General features: G+C 35.8%; 4 protein-coding genes across 5 annotated transcripts; 2 read left to right on the top strand and 2 right to left on the bottom strand.

Annotated features, from left to right (window-relative positions):
* Positions 1–1,449: 1,449 nt before the first annotated feature.
* Positions 1,450–3,970, bottom strand: LOC104732607 (uncharacterized). Its single transcript, XM_010452173.2, has 2 exons — positions 1,920–3,970; positions 1,450–1,833 (listed from the first exon to the last, which is right to left on the bottom strand). Exons 1-2 carry the CDS (start codon positions 3,786–3,788, stop codon positions 1,738–1,740), a joined length of 1,965 nt encoding a protein of 654 aa, XP_010450475.2. The 5' UTR covers positions 3,789–3,970; the 3' UTR covers positions 1,450–1,737.
* Positions 3,971–6,304: 2,334 nt separating this feature from the next.
* Positions 6,305–8,744, top strand: LOC147949180 (nucleotide-sugar uncharacterized transporter 2-like). The gene is made up of 7 exons (XM_087489304.1): positions 6,305–6,797; positions 7,008–7,159; positions 7,245–7,453; positions 7,556–7,649; positions 7,738–7,904; positions 7,997–8,167; positions 8,302–8,744. The coding sequence occupies exons 1-7, from the start codon at positions 6,719–6,721 to the stop codon at positions 8,624–8,626; spliced, it is 1,197 nt and encodes a 398-aa protein (XP_087345430.1). The 5' UTR covers positions 6,305–6,718; the 3' UTR covers positions 8,627–8,744.
* Positions 8,745–9,009: 265 nt separating this feature from the next.
* On the top strand, positions 9,010–11,055 carry LOC147949179 (ER membrane protein complex subunit 8/9 homolog). Its single transcript, XM_087489301.1, has 5 exons — positions 9,010–9,402; positions 9,796–9,942; positions 10,033–10,092; positions 10,570–10,736; positions 10,827–11,055. Exons 1-5 carry the CDS (start codon positions 9,181–9,183, stop codon positions 10,855–10,857), a joined length of 627 nt encoding a protein of 208 aa, XP_087345427.1. The 5' UTR covers positions 9,010–9,180; the 3' UTR covers positions 10,858–11,055.
* Positions 11,056–11,315: 260 nt separating this feature from the next.
* On the bottom strand, positions 11,316–15,866 carry LOC147949178 (oligopeptide transporter 1-like). 2 transcript variants are annotated; one of them, XM_087489298.1, is made up of 6 exons: positions 15,516–15,866; positions 14,254–14,451; positions 13,722–14,176; positions 13,342–13,439; positions 12,666–13,238; positions 11,316–12,581 (listed from the first exon to the last, which is right to left on the bottom strand). In XM_087489298.1, exons 2-6 carry the CDS (start codon positions 14,318–14,320, stop codon positions 11,510–11,512), a joined length of 2,265 nt encoding a protein of 754 aa, XP_087345424.1. In that variant the 5' UTR covers positions 14,321–14,451; positions 15,516–15,866; the 3' UTR covers positions 11,316–11,509. The 2 variants fall into 2 exon arrangements, with proteins under 2 accessions (XP_087345424.1, XP_087345425.1); XM_087489299.1 differs by lacking the exon at positions 15,516–15,866 and adding an exon at positions 14,571–14,866.
* Between the last annotated feature and the right edge of the window lie 549 nt (positions 15,867–16,415).

Genomic DNA, 16,415 nt, shown 5'->3' with positions numbered 1-16,415 from the left:
TATGTCGGCCTCGTCGAGACGTCGACGACAACAATTCAGGGACCAATGGAGAAATATAACTTAACGAACATGATTACTTTTGACAAGAGAAAAAAAAAAAGATCTCTATCCCTCAACATTATATTGACCAATTATTTATTTTTGGAAAGAAAGCTAAATCCAAAAACAACATCAAATCCTGACACGTGGCTTCACAAGAGTACACAAGAAACGTGGATTATTATTAGCTTTGAAATCGTCGCATTATCAGTTTTTGTCACACGGCTCTGACTCGCTTCTTTTGGTGTTATTAGACTTCCGACATCACTTAAACTCATGATGTAAATGGTTGCACGGTTGAAGTGATTGAACAAGTTAAAAAATATTATTTAACTAATTTTTATAATTTGTATTGAATAGGTTGAAGAGCTTGAAAAAAACTATTCAGCCCGTTCAACTTAAAAAGTTAAAAAAATAATCTTACAGCAAAAATGTTCAACTTATTCAACCATGGTTACAAATGGTTGCGTAAAATTGAAAAAGTGAATTGAACAAAATTGGGTTGAACAATTCATCTCCAAAATAATGGTTTAACAAGTTGAAGATTTTTGCTGTAGAATTAGTTAATTTTTTCAACTTTTTAAGCTGAATAAGTTTTAACTTATTCAACCTCTTTCATTCAAATGGTAAAAATTGGTTGAATAATTTATTTCAACTCCTTCAACCTTTTTAATTGTGCAACCATTTGACTCCTTCAACCTTTTCCATTCATTATTTTAGAGATGAATAGGTTGAATAATATTTAACCCAATTTTGTTCAACTTATTTTTTTAATTTTAAGCAACAATTTACAGTCTCGTACTTAACCGTGTACATCATATCATATTTTTGTTCTAGTATGTAGTATACTTCCGACATCCTTTGAACTTAGTATACAAAATTTATAATTTTAGGAATATAGTTTTGTTTTCTAATAGTCATGGTTTATAGATTTGCACAGTAACAACTAACAACAATACATCCCACCACGTATGATTGGGCTTTGAGCCATCCGACAACCGTGTAATAATAGCATCTTCTATATAAGCGCAATGGTTTGATTTGGCTTTCAGCCCTCCTCTTAACCGTCTAATAAAGGCATCATTTGTTTGTTTTATTTTTCTGCTTTTGTTACATAACATTTATCAGTAAAACTGTAAAAATAAATGATCTTTGTAGAGTATTATATTTATATAGCAAGGAAACCCCACTATAGCAAAAAGCTTCTACGGTTAATTTTATATTTAGTAACCAATATAAATTCTAAGTCCAATAAAGTTACAATGTTTACCATATATCTTTACAATAAAAATACATCAAGTTATAACATTTCCGTCATAATTCAACTCGATTCACGTTAGCTCAATTCTAAATTCAACAGTTCTATACGTATAACCTAAATTTATAGAAGAAAAAAAGAGAAAAAAAAAAAAAAGAAAAAAAATATATATTTTAAAAAAAAAAAAGACATTTACACGGTATCCCAAAAAGAATCAGAACTCATACAATACAACAAGAGACAACAACAATTGAAATTTACTGCTACACATTTCTCTCCACACTAAAAAAGTACAATCCCCAAGAAAAACACATCAATCAACACTTCAGCCTCTCCCTTTCATTCTCTCTACACTAATCCACATGATTCTTCTTCCAATACAAAGCAGCAGCCATGGCAGAAGCACTTAAAGCTCATATCAAAGAAACCAAGATAAACAGCTAATTGATCTTCTTTGGATCATTCAGAACAAACTCTGCATACAGATCCTTCAAAGCAATCACCACCGTCGTTATCAACGGTCCCATTATCGCTCCCTGCAACAACAACAACAATAAACATTACAAAATCGCCAATTTTTAGTTTCGGAATCCCAAAAGATCCAATCTTTTATTTTTGTTACCTCGAGAGCAGAAGGAAACAGAGTCACTCCACCAATGATACTTAGTCCAGTAATGTAAGCATTAGACCCTGGAATGTCATCTTGAATCTCTGAAGCACCATACTCCATCAACACAAGATGAGCCACAGATAAAGTCACTGCAACAATGTATCTTCCTTCTAGCACCAGCTGCAATGCCGCTGGGATAGTGGCGAACCAGTAAGGGAAAATGGGTATCAGAGGGCTGATGAAGGCGAGAACAGTCGACATGTAAAGGAAATGTATATTGTACAGTCTAAACAACAGCCAAGTGAGACATCCTTGGAAGAAGGCGATTTCAGCTGTTGCTAATAGCACACCAGAGATGGCTAAGTCTAGGACTTCGACACATCTGTTTCTAGCGCTTGGATTGATCGGGAGCATGTTCATGACTTGCTCAGTAACACCACCTGATTCAGATGTGATAAGAATGTACAGAACCCAAATGAAAACCATCAACTGAGAGACAAAGTTAAAGAACTCAGCTGCTCCCCAGATAATCGAGGTTCCAATAGAGAAAACAAACTTAGCCCCGCCCCCAACAACAGATGCACTGCTTGAGAAAACACGTTGAGATACATCCATTCCTTTAACAGCAAAGCCTTTAGCTTTCTCTACTAAATCTTCTCTCGTGATAATAAGCTCCCTGAAGATCACATCAACCTCTGAGTATATCTGACTCCATTCTTTGTTCTTAACCCGAGTCCTCAAACTCATAAGCTTCTCTGTATAAGGAGACGGAGTTATAAGCGCAGTGGATGGAGTCGACGTGTTCTCAGGATGCCCGATCACAAAATGCTTAATCCCTGTAACTAACTCCGTCATATTATACTGCATTGCCAAACTATCAATCTGCTCAGAAACCGTTTCATAAAACTTCGTAGTATACATATCCACCATTCCAGGGACATCATTTTCATCCATCCATTGCTTAATCCCAATCTTCTCAGCGTAATTGCTCTCTTCAACATGAGACTTCAAAGAATAAACAGCATCTTTCCCTTCAACACCAATCTTATAAGAGAAGAAGATGACACCAGTCAATGATCCAACAATCATAAGCACAATCAAACCAATAGCAACAATTGTATTCAATCTCTTCATGATCCCTCTAGTGAAATAAGCAGTGAAATGACTTCTCCTGAAACTATTACTCCTGAGAGAAGAAACAGCAGAGAGAGTCGAATCAACGTTCTTGGAACTAAACAAAAACCCTAAAGAGAGTATCACAAGAGACCCAATTCCACCAATCCTCTCGTAAGCAATCACAAACACACCAAAAGAAACCAACCATTTAATCAATTTCGAAAACCCAGAACCGTTCTTCTTCCTTGTTCTCTTAGGTTTCGATCTCCTTAGAAAAACCCTAAAGCATAGGTTTTTAATATCAACGATGGAACCGATGAAGACGTTAAAAACAGAGACGGGAACAGCGAGAACAACTTCCGTTAACCCTAATTTCAAAGGCTCGCTCCAGAAATCAACAAGGGTTTCTTGAATACCTCGTAAAGGGATCGAACAAAGGATCGCCCATTGAATCGGTCTTAGATACTCTTGTAATAGCCTCCCGATGAAATACACAACACAAATTGCGAAAACGAGACCAGCGTGAGCCATTGCTATGTAAATAGCGAGACGGGCTTGTGAATCGGCGGATGATAAAGATGTTTTGTTGCTTGATGATTCTTCTCCCCCATCGCTTGGAGGTTTACGAGACGGTGGTGGCTCCGATGATGAAGAAGATGGAGGGTCTTGAGGTTTACGGGTTGAAGCGGAACGAAACATCTCTTGCCACGCGAGGTTCGTGGGGATCGAAGGTTTCGTCTCCGTGTCGTACGGGACCAATTCCATCAAATTGAATCCCTCCAAGTTACGATTTTTTGAAAATTTATTGAAAAAGAGAGTTTTTTTTTTTCTTCTATTGAAGCTTGAAGAGAGAAGAATTGGAGAGAGAGAGAGAGAGAGAGAGAGAGAGAGATGTTTCAGATAATTTATTTGTTTTTTTGAAAATTATTTTTATATTCTCAGATGATATTATTGAATGTTATGATTGAGACATTAATGGAGGAGAGAAACTATCTTAGTAAAGTTGTAATGACGGAAGTGCCCTAACCGACGACATTGTCTGTAACCACGACTGCTCCAAATTCTTCTACTTTACTAATTTGATGGTCTAATTCTGGAATTAAATCGGTTAGAGAATAATCCAGATTGAACTTATTCGATATTTGAGATTTGTGTGACTTGGTTCAATTGACCGATCGATCGATGAAGTTGTGTGAACTAAAATGCATGTCACATGCCTTGAACATGCATGACACAACACAACAAAGCAAAGATATCTCTCTAACGCAAGTCACAATCTAACACGTTCTCCTGTCTGTGTTTTATTGTGTATAATAGAAAGAAAAATTATTTATATACTTACTAACACACAAAACGTGATTACCATTTTTTTTGGCACATAGTTGCATTTCTTGATTACAAAATTATACTATTATACCAAAATTTCGAATGAAGTTTTCTATCAGGAAATTTTTGTTGGGAAAGGATAATTTAAAAGCTTTAACATACGTATGATCAAGAGTTAATCCCAAATACAAAATTAGAAGAGTTTAATGTGCCTGAACTTGTAGCTCAATTGGTTAACCTCATTAGTCATGAGTCATGAGGTCAAGTGGTAGCAGAGATTTGAAGAAGAAGAGATTAATGCATGAAACCTGAATTCTTCTATAAAACATATACAAAATCTTTAAAAAAAGTTCATTCTAATATTTTAATTTAGATGCTTTTTTTCTCTTTTGTTAAAGATACTTTTGTTTGGTTAGTTATATACTTACAAACACACAAAATTATTTATATACTTACTAACACACAAAACGTGATTACAATTTTTTTTGGCACATAGTTGCATTTCTTGATTACAAAATTATACTATTATACCAAAATTTCGAATGAAGTTTTCTATCAGGAAATTTTTGTTGGGAAAGGATAATTTAAAAGCTTTAACATACGTATGATCAAGAGTTAATCCCAAATACAAAATTAGAAGAGTTTAATGTGCCTGAACTTGTAGCTCAGTTGGTTAACCTCATTAGTCATGAGTCATGAGGTCAAGTGGTAGCAGAGATTTGAAGAAGAAGAGATTAATGCATGAAACCTGAATTCTTCTATAAAACATATACAAAATCTTTAAAAAAAGTTCATTCTAATATTTTAATTTAGATGTTTTTTTCTCTTTTGTTAAAGATACTTTTGTTTGGTTAATTTAATTTTAAATGCTTTAAAAAAACTATTCCAAATCATTATGTTTTGATGAGATATGCCAACTCTGGAGTTTCTTCACCATCTACCTCATTAGACGGCTGGTACATGTCGGGGCAGACCACTTAACATATCAGGCTGATTCAAATGGGCCGTATCAATAAGGCTCGTGAATCTTCTGCCTGTGAATTTTTTTTTGTCGTCTATTTGTAAAATGAAATAGGTCGACAAATGAAATAGGCTCGTGAATCTTCTGCCTGTGAATTTACATACTTGTACTTGCATATATTTCACTTGTTCCGGTTCAAACAAATTTCGCCAAAAGGGATATACTTTTATGAACCAAACAGGACCCCGGGGGACCTAACTATATCGGTGTTTATGTTGCAATCATAAAAAATATAGACAGAATTTAAAGTGGTGGATCCACAAATCTTAACATTTTATTAGAATAAGAGGTTAAATTTAGGAAAAGTTTATACAAAGATACGATGACGTTGCCATGCAAGCTTTATCTGTTTTATTGCGTTAGGCCCCCTCCAAAAGTTGGTTGAGACTTGGATATCTTGAAATTAAAGCTTCTCGTTATCGAGGTCAAGCGTACATGTTAAGTCACTTTTATTCGTAATATAGCTTTACGTATCAAATTTTTTCATCACTCAATTATAAAAAATTACTCATTATGTAGTGATGTGTTAACTTTTATACGTATGACACACCTAACGCAAGCTATTGCTATATCCTATATTTTATCATTTGGCTAACTAACCCTACTTTCTCCTTTTTTTTTTTCTTGGTAGGTTGTGGAACTAATTAACGCTACTCTTTCCAAATATGACTATGAAGCAAACAATATTAGTGCTATGTTTCTACGTCAGTATGTTGCGTCTACAATGCAATATTTGTGAATTCTGATCACAAAAGAGGTAGTTCTTTAATGTCAACAATACATAAGACACTTCAATGACTTTTTTTAACTTTGTTAGGTAGAGAGGCACTCTCGTAAATATAAAAAAATATACCGTTAAAAATCTCAATGTATTGCGCATTAAACCTCGTACCGATCTGATAAATTTGTTTTTTGATCAATGAAGTCACCAATTGGAATCAACACGTGGCAGCTTACACAATCGACAATTTTCTCAAGGGAAAGAAAAAAAATCCCTCAAAATTTTCTTTAATTTTCAAGAAAAAATTAAAAAAAAAAAAAAAATATCGCAATGAAACTGCGTTTTCAAGCAAACTGCTAAATTGTTTTTTTCTTTTTCTTTTTTTCTTTCATCTCTCTCTCTTCTCTATAAGGGCTCTGCCTCTTCTACACCAGCCGAAACAATCATACCATGACATTAAAGTCCAGAATTTTTAAATACATTTTCGTATTTTTGATTTGAAGTAAAGTTTTTTTTTTGTTTTTCTCTCATTCATTAAAAATGGAAAATGTGATCTGGGTTTTTCATAGAAAGGATTGAAACAAATTTTGATTTTCCTTCTTCTTCTTCTTCTCCTTGTGTGTGTAAATGGGTCTGTTTGATTCTTTGTTTGGAAAAGATGCTAGGAAATTTCTCAAAAGGAAAGATAGTGATGCTGCAGAAGCAGGTACGTGAATATTATTATGAATCTGTTTCTTCTTCCTTATAGAAAGATCAGATATTTTAATGGTAAAAGATGATGCTTTTATTTCCACATTATCTCTGTTTTCTTCATCTGTTTTGATCAGATTGTTTTAAGGGTTTGTTTCCGTTCTAATGAAATGAATCACCTTTAGGTTTGTTTTGATCTGTTTGTGTTGTTTTTTTCGATTTACAGGAAGAGCTTTGGAGGAACTCAGAAGTTCATTATACAATGAGCTTAAAACATCAGAAGGAGCTAAACGGCAACAACAGAGATTTTGTGGCCCTGTTGTTGCGATGTCTTTCAATTTCATTGTTGCTGTTGGAATCATCCTCGCCAATAAACTAGTAATCCCAAATTCCAAATCTTTCTTTTATTGTTTGTTCTCTGTTTTGGCCATGTCATAGTGATTTGTATGGTTGAATTTTGCAGGTGATGGGAAGAGTTGGATTCAATTTTCCAATCTTTTTAACATTGATTCACTATACCGTTGCTTGGATTCTTTTAGCTTTCTTCAAATCTCTCTCTTTGCTTCCAATGTCTCCTCCATCAAACACTACACCTTTCTCCTCTCTCTTCTCTCTTGGAGCTGTCATGGCCTTTGCTTCTGGACTCGCTAATACCAGCCTCAAACACAACAGGTTCGTAGCTCAATCCATAAACTTCGCATCAAGTTTCATTGCTCAAAATTGATCATTTGATAACTCTGTTTCATATTTAAAAGCTTTGGTTTTTGTTTCCAGCGTTGGATTCTATCAGATGGCTAAGATCGCAGTGACACCAACGATTGTTCTTGCGGAGTTTGTTCTTTTCAAGAAAACCATCTCTTCCACAAAGGTTTTTATGACATTTCAACACTTATGTATCATTACATATCTTTTGGTGCTTACTCTGTTTTGGGGTTTTGTTTGTCCTATCACAACAGGTCATGGCATTAGCTGTAGTATCTCTAGGGGTGGCAATTGCGACAGTGACAGATCTAGAATTTAATTTGTTTGGCGCATTGGTAGCTGTTGCTTGGATTATACCAAGTGCTATCAATAAAATCCTCTGGTCTAATCTTCAGCAACAAGCTAATTGGACTGCCCTAGCGTAAGATATACTAATACTTTAGCTCTCGTTTACTTTTACTTATGGCTTAAGCAATACAAGTCTCTTAAAATTAAACTCTTTATTGAACGTAGATTGATGTGGAAGACAACACCATTTACCGTCTTCTTCTTATTGGCTCTCATGCCATGGCTTGACCCACCTGGAGTTTTACTGTTCAAATGGGATTTAGGTAACTCTTCTGCAATCCTCATCTCGGCTCTTCTCGGCTTTCTTCTCCAATGGTCTGGTGCACTCGCTCTCGGGTTAGTCTTTTGTTCTTTGCTTCGGTTAGAATGATCACTCTTGAGTTGATAGTGCGGATTTGGTTAGGTTTACATTTTAGTACCACCATACTTAAGAGGCCTAGAGTACTAAAGTTGTTGTTTCTTAATTACAGGGCAACCTCGGCAACATCTCATGTAGTATTAGGGCAATTCAAGACATGTGTGATCTTGCTTGGAGGTTACGTTATCTTCGGGTCCGATCCTGGCTTCATCAGCATCTGCGGCGCTGTGGCAGCTCTTGTCGGGATGTCTGTCTACACGTGGCTCAATCTTCCGGGGAAATCAATCGATCACATCTCGAGCAAGCAGCTTCCAAAACAAAACATTACCATTTCAAAACCTAAAGCCGAGGCTGACGACGGAGGAGGAGAGACCGGAGTAGCCGTAGTTTCTATTGATCCAATTCACTCCAAGACTACAACTGCAAATATCGTATAGCTTTTATATTTTTGTTAGATGCCAAAGATTAAAAAAAAAAAAAAGAGTTTAGCTTGTAACAATGGTTTAATCTTGAACTAGCTTAGTAAATAATAAAATACAGATTTTGATTTATTAATGTGACATGTTTATATATATTGGTCTGACTGGTGATTGACATATATAGAAAAAAATATAAAATCAATTTTATATTATTTACTTAATTCATGTAGGTTATAGTTTTGGAGTATAACTGGATCTTTTTGTAATCTGTGGTCTAATTAGTAAATACTTAAACCTTATGGTGGACAGTTTGTGTAATTTCAAGAACGTTAATGTACTAAAGTGAAATTATACAGAACCGGGTAATCGGTATAAAACCGGGATGATCCGGATCTGGATCCGAACACGGTTTTGTGCGAGACTTCCACTGTTGTCGTTAACAAAAAATCTTTCATCTCAGAACGTTTTTTCTCGATTTGCGTTGCGACTTTTATAAATTGTTTCTCTGTACGACGGCGAGTGGGATTATAAAAGGACTGACTCAGTGAGTCGACGATCGAGTAAGCGTAGAGATGGGGATGGGAAGTAACGGCGAATTGAAGTATGAGATCTCTCAGAACGCGTACATCAAACTCGTTCTCCACTCGCTGCGACACAAGACGGCGGCGGTCAACGGAGTCTTAATCGGAAGAGTCAGCCCGAAGGACGACGGAGTTGTAGAGATCTCAGATTCTGTGCCGCTCTTTCACTCTAACCTCGCTCTCCTCCCTCCTCTTGAGATCTCCCTCATCATGGTCTGTATCTCATCTTCTTCTTCTTCTTCCTGATTTGAATTGAATTGATCTTGTTAGCTCTGAAATTGAATTCTGAAAGAGACTATGATCTGACTGTGTTAGTATAGATATTGAATTACGGAATTTGGAATTTTTTAGTTCGTGTACTTGAAATGTGATTGTAGCTGTGTATGCTATCATTAGCAAGTTCTTGTTGTTGATGCTCAGTGAAGTGTTACTGTGTAAAATTCAGATCTTGAATTGTTTGATCTGTAACTGTGTTTGTTAGAGATTCGTGGCAGATGAGAAGATTCTAGCATTGTTTTTACATGATCTGAGATTCTGAACTTATGGATTTCAGAATCAGTTTAAAGAAAAAAACTTACGGATTCAAGTATATTTTTGTTGTGGTAGATTGAGGAGCATTACGTGGCTCAAGGTTTGAGTATTGTTGGATACTTTCATGCGAACGAGAGGTTTGATGATGTTGAGCTCTGTGGTGTGGCTAAGAACATTGGTGATCACATCTCTCGCTATTTCCCTCAGGCACCAATTCTCTTGGTGAATCTCTTATCCTTTACTTTAAAGTACAGGAGTTTCTTGAATTACTAGGCCCAACCATCTTATGTTGCACATGTTTGCTGTTTGTAGTTGAACAGCAAAAAGCTTGAAGCCTTGTCAAAGGGTAAAGAGCGGAGCCCAGTGATGCAGGTTGGTATTTCTAATCACAGCAAATGTTTTAAAAGCTAGGGATAGCATAGATATGAGATTTAGAAGTTAGTCAATTTAGTAAGAGTTTGTGCAGTTAAATTATGGTTTTGGTATATTGTTATGCAAATATAAGATCAAGAGAAAAAAAATGTGAAAGACTTAGAAGCTCGACTTTTGTAATATTTGGTAACTTATTGTTGATCCCGGCTCTTGTCTCATTGTTGCATTCATTATTCTTTTAGTTGCACCTTAAGCTTACTTTATAAGATATAAAACATGACTAGACTAGCTAGCTAATTACAGTTCCACACAGTCTACTTCAATCGTGCTAGCAAGTAGCAACTGTCTTGACGTCAAGCGTACATTGTTATTTAGATCAAAAGTTTTCTGCTTGATGCAATCTTTTGCAGCAGTTAAAAAGATCTATTTATCTTTTTAATTGGTTTAGTGATAATATATGTTGTATCTGTATGCTAGCTATGTGTGAAGGATGCTTCTAAGAACTGGAGAGTGGTTGGAGCAGATGGAGGAAGCAAGCTACTCTTGAAAGAGCCATCGGCCAATGTAGTTTTGTCAGATTACATCTCATCTGAGAAATGGAAGGACGTCACAGATGTTGATGATCATCTTGATGATGTTACCAAGTAAGTTAGATACGCCAACCATAAAAAGAAAAACCTATGACCTTTATGTATTAGATGGTAATATCTTACTTATATTCACTGTAATTGCAGGGACTGGCTAAACCCTGGACTTTTCAACTGAAGACGGGTATGCGATATAGCTAAGATAGACTTTTGCTTTTATCATCTCTCAGTCGAAAAACAAAAAATTCTCGGAGACCCTTGTTTAACATTTCCCTTGAATCTTGTTAAAGTATTATCCACTTACGCGACAGAGCTCATTATAAACCTTAGTTTTATCATTTGAATGATATCTTTTGGAGCTTGTCCTCGTGATCAATTTTCTTATCTCTTTGGTTGCATTTTGATTATATTAGTTGGAATGAAAGCTCTGCTTTATTTGGCTATTGTTCTTAAACTTACACAAAGTACATAGTTAAATACTGAAGAACATGAAATCAAATCTAGTGCTTTACAATTTACATTGCTTGAATTACTTTGAGTTGGTACACATTATAAACCTTAGTTTTATCATTTGAATGATATATTTTGGAGCTTGTCCTCGTGATCAGTTTTCTTATCTCTTTGGTTGCATTTTGATTATATTGAAAAGCTCTACTTTATTTGGCTATCGACTTACAAAGTACGTAGTTAAATACTGAAGAACATGAAACCAAATCTAGTGCTTTACATTGCTTGAATCCCTTAGCTCTTCATAGGGAGAGTTCTTACCGATTACCAAAGCCATTTCCGAGATCAACAATCACCCCTTTCAGGACAACGTTGCATCAATCTTAGAACACGGGACAACCTTTAACAACAACACCTTTGGCCGTTGGGCAATGGGCTAGAGGACAATGGTCTGTATTCTCAAGCCCCCACCAATCAGGTAAGCTTATATCATTGTTCTGAAATGCAAAGAATATCAACACTCCCATGATCGCAGTCCCTGCATCAAGCGCTGCAGAGAGGATATAGTTGTGCCTCGCCCACCAAGTTTTAAACCTCCTGAAGATGTAGTAGTTGAAGATAACCCCAACGATAGCCCAGGACCAGTAATGCACAGCCTTGGCTTGTGGCATTGCGCTTACTGCAGAGAAGATCAACGGAATATGGATCTGTTTTAGCCATTTCTTCTCTGGGAACTTCTTCGATAGATACCAGAAGGGAACTGGAGCGAGGAGACCGATAAGGAAGAACCAGTTCATCCCAGGGTAGATACCCTCTTTAGTAAACATTCTCCCTGGACCAATCACTCCCCATATGATCGATGCATTGTAGAACACTTCATCTCCAGGACAAGTCCATGGACTACCGACGGGGAGCAAATCCGTGTTACATATGTTCTCGACGGATGTAATGAGCCACCAGGTTGTTCCGAAGCAGACAGTTGATGCAACAACAGTCGCAACAAGCTGGACGATGAACATTGATTTTGGAGGAATCTTCATGTAGTGACCAAGCTTAAAGTCTCCTACAAAGTACAAGGCTTGAGACATACTGATGTATCCGTAAGTCTTGAAAGCGACATTGGCTAGTGGCCTTCCTGGATATAAGTACCCGATGATCAGTTCTGTTATAACATTAAGACCCATTTGCTGATTCGTAGTTGCTTGGATAACTCCGATAGGCAATGTGAAGAACAAGGCAATGGCGCAAGCGAGTATAAGACCCCACCATGGAAGCTGAAGCTGTTTGTCAAAGCCCTCACAAGCATAGAGTGCGAAAGCAAAGGAAATAATGAGAATCGTGACAAACCACCATTGAGGTACTGATTGATAATTCTTCTTCATCAATCTCGAATGCACATCTCCGTACTTGTCCTTTGTTGCTGTCTTTGCCTTCTTCCACATTCCCCATATGAACCTTAAGATACAAAACACAAAAGAAGCTTAGAGGGGGAGAGTCATAATCAAATCAGTTATACAAAAGATGTAGAAAGATCCTTACTTTCCATCATACAGGGCGACATGAGAGATGGTAGCAAATAGAGAACCGAAACTGAGTCCATAGAGCAAAGCAAACATCACACTCAAATAGAGCTTGCTGTAATCGTTGTAAGCTTCAAGATTGATATCGAAGTTCTTCTCATTGAGGATACGGGTAATGTTATAGGAATGTCCAGTATGATCAAAGGTTTGTGAAGTGTAGAAAGGAAACTTCTGTGCATCATAAGCATTAGTCCAGTAGAAGATAGGTAGAACAATGTATAAGAAGATGAAGAACCCGGCAAAGAAATTGGCAATGGCAAAGAATGGTACAGCCAATGGACTGCCTAAGAAACCAGCAACTGTAGACCAGTCAAGACCAAACGAACCAATTCCTAAACCTCTGAGCCCCGAGCCGATTATCTGAGCGGTCACTGAGCTTTTCCATATCCAGCAAACAAATGAAATTGCGGAAATGGAAGGGAAAAGGTATCCAGGGATTATGTAGTAAGCAAAGCTGATGCTGAAGACAATGAGGAAGAATCTTAGCCTTGTTTGTTGCCCTTTTTGTAAATCCTCCTTCTCGTGTAAAGCTCTGTTACAACATAGCCAATAAACAAAAGCCGGATTAAGACTTGAGATAAAGCAAATGTGATTTGGTAAAAAAGAGTCACATATATATTCGGATCAAAACAAACCTAAAGAGTGAGACTTGAACCAGATTGGACGGCCACCACATATACGGCGAGTCCACGAGGAACTTCCTGAAAAGTCCAGCCCATCCATATCCCAACAACTGCAAAGGAAACGATTGTTAAAGACCACAATCAAGATTTTAAGACATAACCCAAAAAATAAGAACTTATAACTGCAAGAAAATAATCAAGATTCATTAAAAAAAATAATTAACATATATTCATAAAGCAAAAAAAAAATCTAAATTTTAAGATTTCAAACTGGGAGAAAATAATTATAGAAACATAAAGATAATAGCTATTTTTTTTGGCTTCTGTTTATATCCACCCATTAATAACAGAAAGATATAACAATTTTGAAGACATGTAATAAAAATATATACCTGAGTAGTTTGTGTGAGCAACATCGCCGCAGCAACATTGAGTTGACGGTGGTAAAATGCTTTAACGATGGTAATAATATTCGTGGCGTAAGCTCCACCAGCTCCTGTATTAGCAAATATAGTAATGAGGACATGTTCCTTCATACTGAACGGACCAGGGTTCAACGACCACGACCAGTTCGTCCCGGGGAACCCGAATTTCTTGGTGGGTAGCGTCGCAGCCATGAGTTTCCCGAGGGGAAGGGTCACGATCTGAGCCGCAACGGAAGACACCCAAAGCTGGTTTGACCGGAAACTAAAGAACTGGTTCACGAACGCAAGCAATATGCAAGAGAGAAGTCCAAGAAACCATGTCCGAAACGTTAGAACCGGTATTGATGGATCGTCGGTTATCGGTACAGTTAACCGGACTTCTTCAATCGGGTTATCGTTCTCATCCTCCTCCTCTTCTTCTCCTGCACGTTAACAAGTTACAATGTAAAAGAATGGAAACAAAACCGGAATAAACCGAGAGAACAGAGAGATATGTTACCGTTGATTATGATCTTGGACTCGTGTTTATCGTCGGATGGTTTTGGTTCATCGAAAACGGTCGTCATTTGTTATGTCTTCAAGCTCCTTTTTCCCGTCTTTCACGATGGTTTTATTGTCGAAATCGAGGTTTGTCTCCGGCGACGGTGACCGGACTTTCTAGCCCTCGATAAACCAGCCGGAAGTTTAAAAAAGGAGCCTGAAAAAAATTAAAGATTACGATGACGTTTTTATCAAGCCCAAAAGCAATTGTGTGTGAGTATTACTTCATTTTATAGAAAGACTTTACACCACATGAATCTTTTTTTTTGTTTTTACCGTTTTACTATAATTAAGGTTACGAAGGCCGTAAAATAAGGATCCGTTTTCTTTGGGTTTTTTTGAAACTGTTTAATTTTTTTTTTTGACTTTTACTGATTCAGAAATTAGTAAACTGTTTTTGAATCTTGAACACGGTCAGCTCTAGATTCTATGTTTAATCAAAAGTATCTTAATTGAATCATATAGACTGGAATCTTATCAAAAATACTTGCACACAGTAAGAAGAAAAAAAATAGAAAAAGAAAAGAGAGTACATACGCAAAATTTAAGTATAGGAAAAAGATAGCGATGATGAGGACATATACTGATATACATACTCTATAAATGAAGCATAAAAATCCTTGATAATTAAGAGGTTGAGACTTGAGACCTATTGAAACCTAACATTCTTGAGACAGGCCATGGTCATGTCAATTACGCTTGCTAATGTATCTCTGAATTCAGGTCTATGTTAACTGAAAAGTTAGTAGTTAAGCTATATATATTTCAACAATTCAGTTTTGATGTTTTCGAGTTTCCAAAAATTGTTTTGTTATTGAAAATATACTAACAAGTATAATATAAAGGTTATTTATCTACTTACTAAAACCAGCATTTAGTTTTAGCTTCTTCTCTTTTTCCTTGTTCCATTATTTGAGTGGTACATTCATGTTCTCCCAAATTCGTCACCAAATTTGAATATCATGTTCTTAACAATATCCTATATACCGAATTAAAAAAACTACGAAAATGAAGTGAAAATGGACTACAAACCCGGCCTAACTAAATATTATATGATAATTCAGTTTGATCTAAACTTTGTAAAATTTCGATGAATGTAAATAAATCTTAATAATCATAGGAAAATTACTAGCAAGAAACCTATTGACCCCAGAAAAAGAGAATTTATACATCGTATAACATAACAAATATAAGGTTTTGAAGTTTTATGTGGGAACTTACTTGTGAATTCTCTACTCGTGGTTAGGTCATGAACACAAACCGTAACTCGCAATCACAAGGCTTTAGAGAATAGTGTAAAGAGATCCACCAAGAAGATATTATGGCATATTTATAGGATGAGAAGAAAATATTTATTCTAGCTCCAGGATATCTTTTATTGCAGTTATTGCAGATTCTTCTGTTTCTATAAATAGATTCCCGAATCGTTAGCGTTTTGACTTTTTGATTCTATTTTCTATTTTTGTAAAAAAGTCCATGCATGATAAATTTTTGAACTGTCTAGGTTCATTTTGACGTTTCTTTTGCCAGCTCTAACGATTTTGATATTGATTCATCCATCTTTAATTCGGTAAAATTGCTATTGCCAGCTCTATTACCGTATTTATTACTTGATTATCTTGTCACAAGCTAATCTCAAAGACTAAGTGGGAGTTATTGGTTTGAGATTTGAATAGAGTTTTAAAGATTTTAAATGTTATGTAGTATATGTTGTTATTAGATCAAGATTTTGTTAAAGTCTGTTAAAGTTTAGTGTTATTAGTTTGTGATTTGTAAAAAATCATTTTAAATTTTAATAAATTTGGGTTATTGGATTCAGACTTTTATAAAGTCATTAAAAGTTTTGTGTTATTCAATTAAAATAAAAGATCTAGGATTGTTAATGGGTTCAGTTATTATGTTATTGGTTCATGATTTTAAACACTTTTTTTACAAAATAAAGTCATGAAAAGTATCACAAAAATACAGGGATTGTTGGAAGACTTTACAAGATTTTAGGGGGAGGTATTGGTTTAGGATTTAGAAAGAATTTTAGTGACTTTGTGTTTTTAAAAATCTTGCTGACTTTTTAAATCATAGAAAATTAGAAAGTAAAAATGAAAGATTCTATAAGAGATTGTT

The sequence above is a fragment of the Camelina sativa genome, chromosome 2 (genome assembly GCF_030686135.1).
Source record: "Camelina sativa cultivar CO46 ecotype springtype chromosome 2, ASM3068613v1".
NCBI classification, from domain to species: Eukaryota; Viridiplantae; Streptophyta; class Magnoliopsida; order Brassicales; family Brassicaceae; genus Camelina; species Camelina sativa.
Note: the sequence above shows the minus strand (reverse complement) of the source record. Positions and strands in the feature narration are given on the sequence as shown.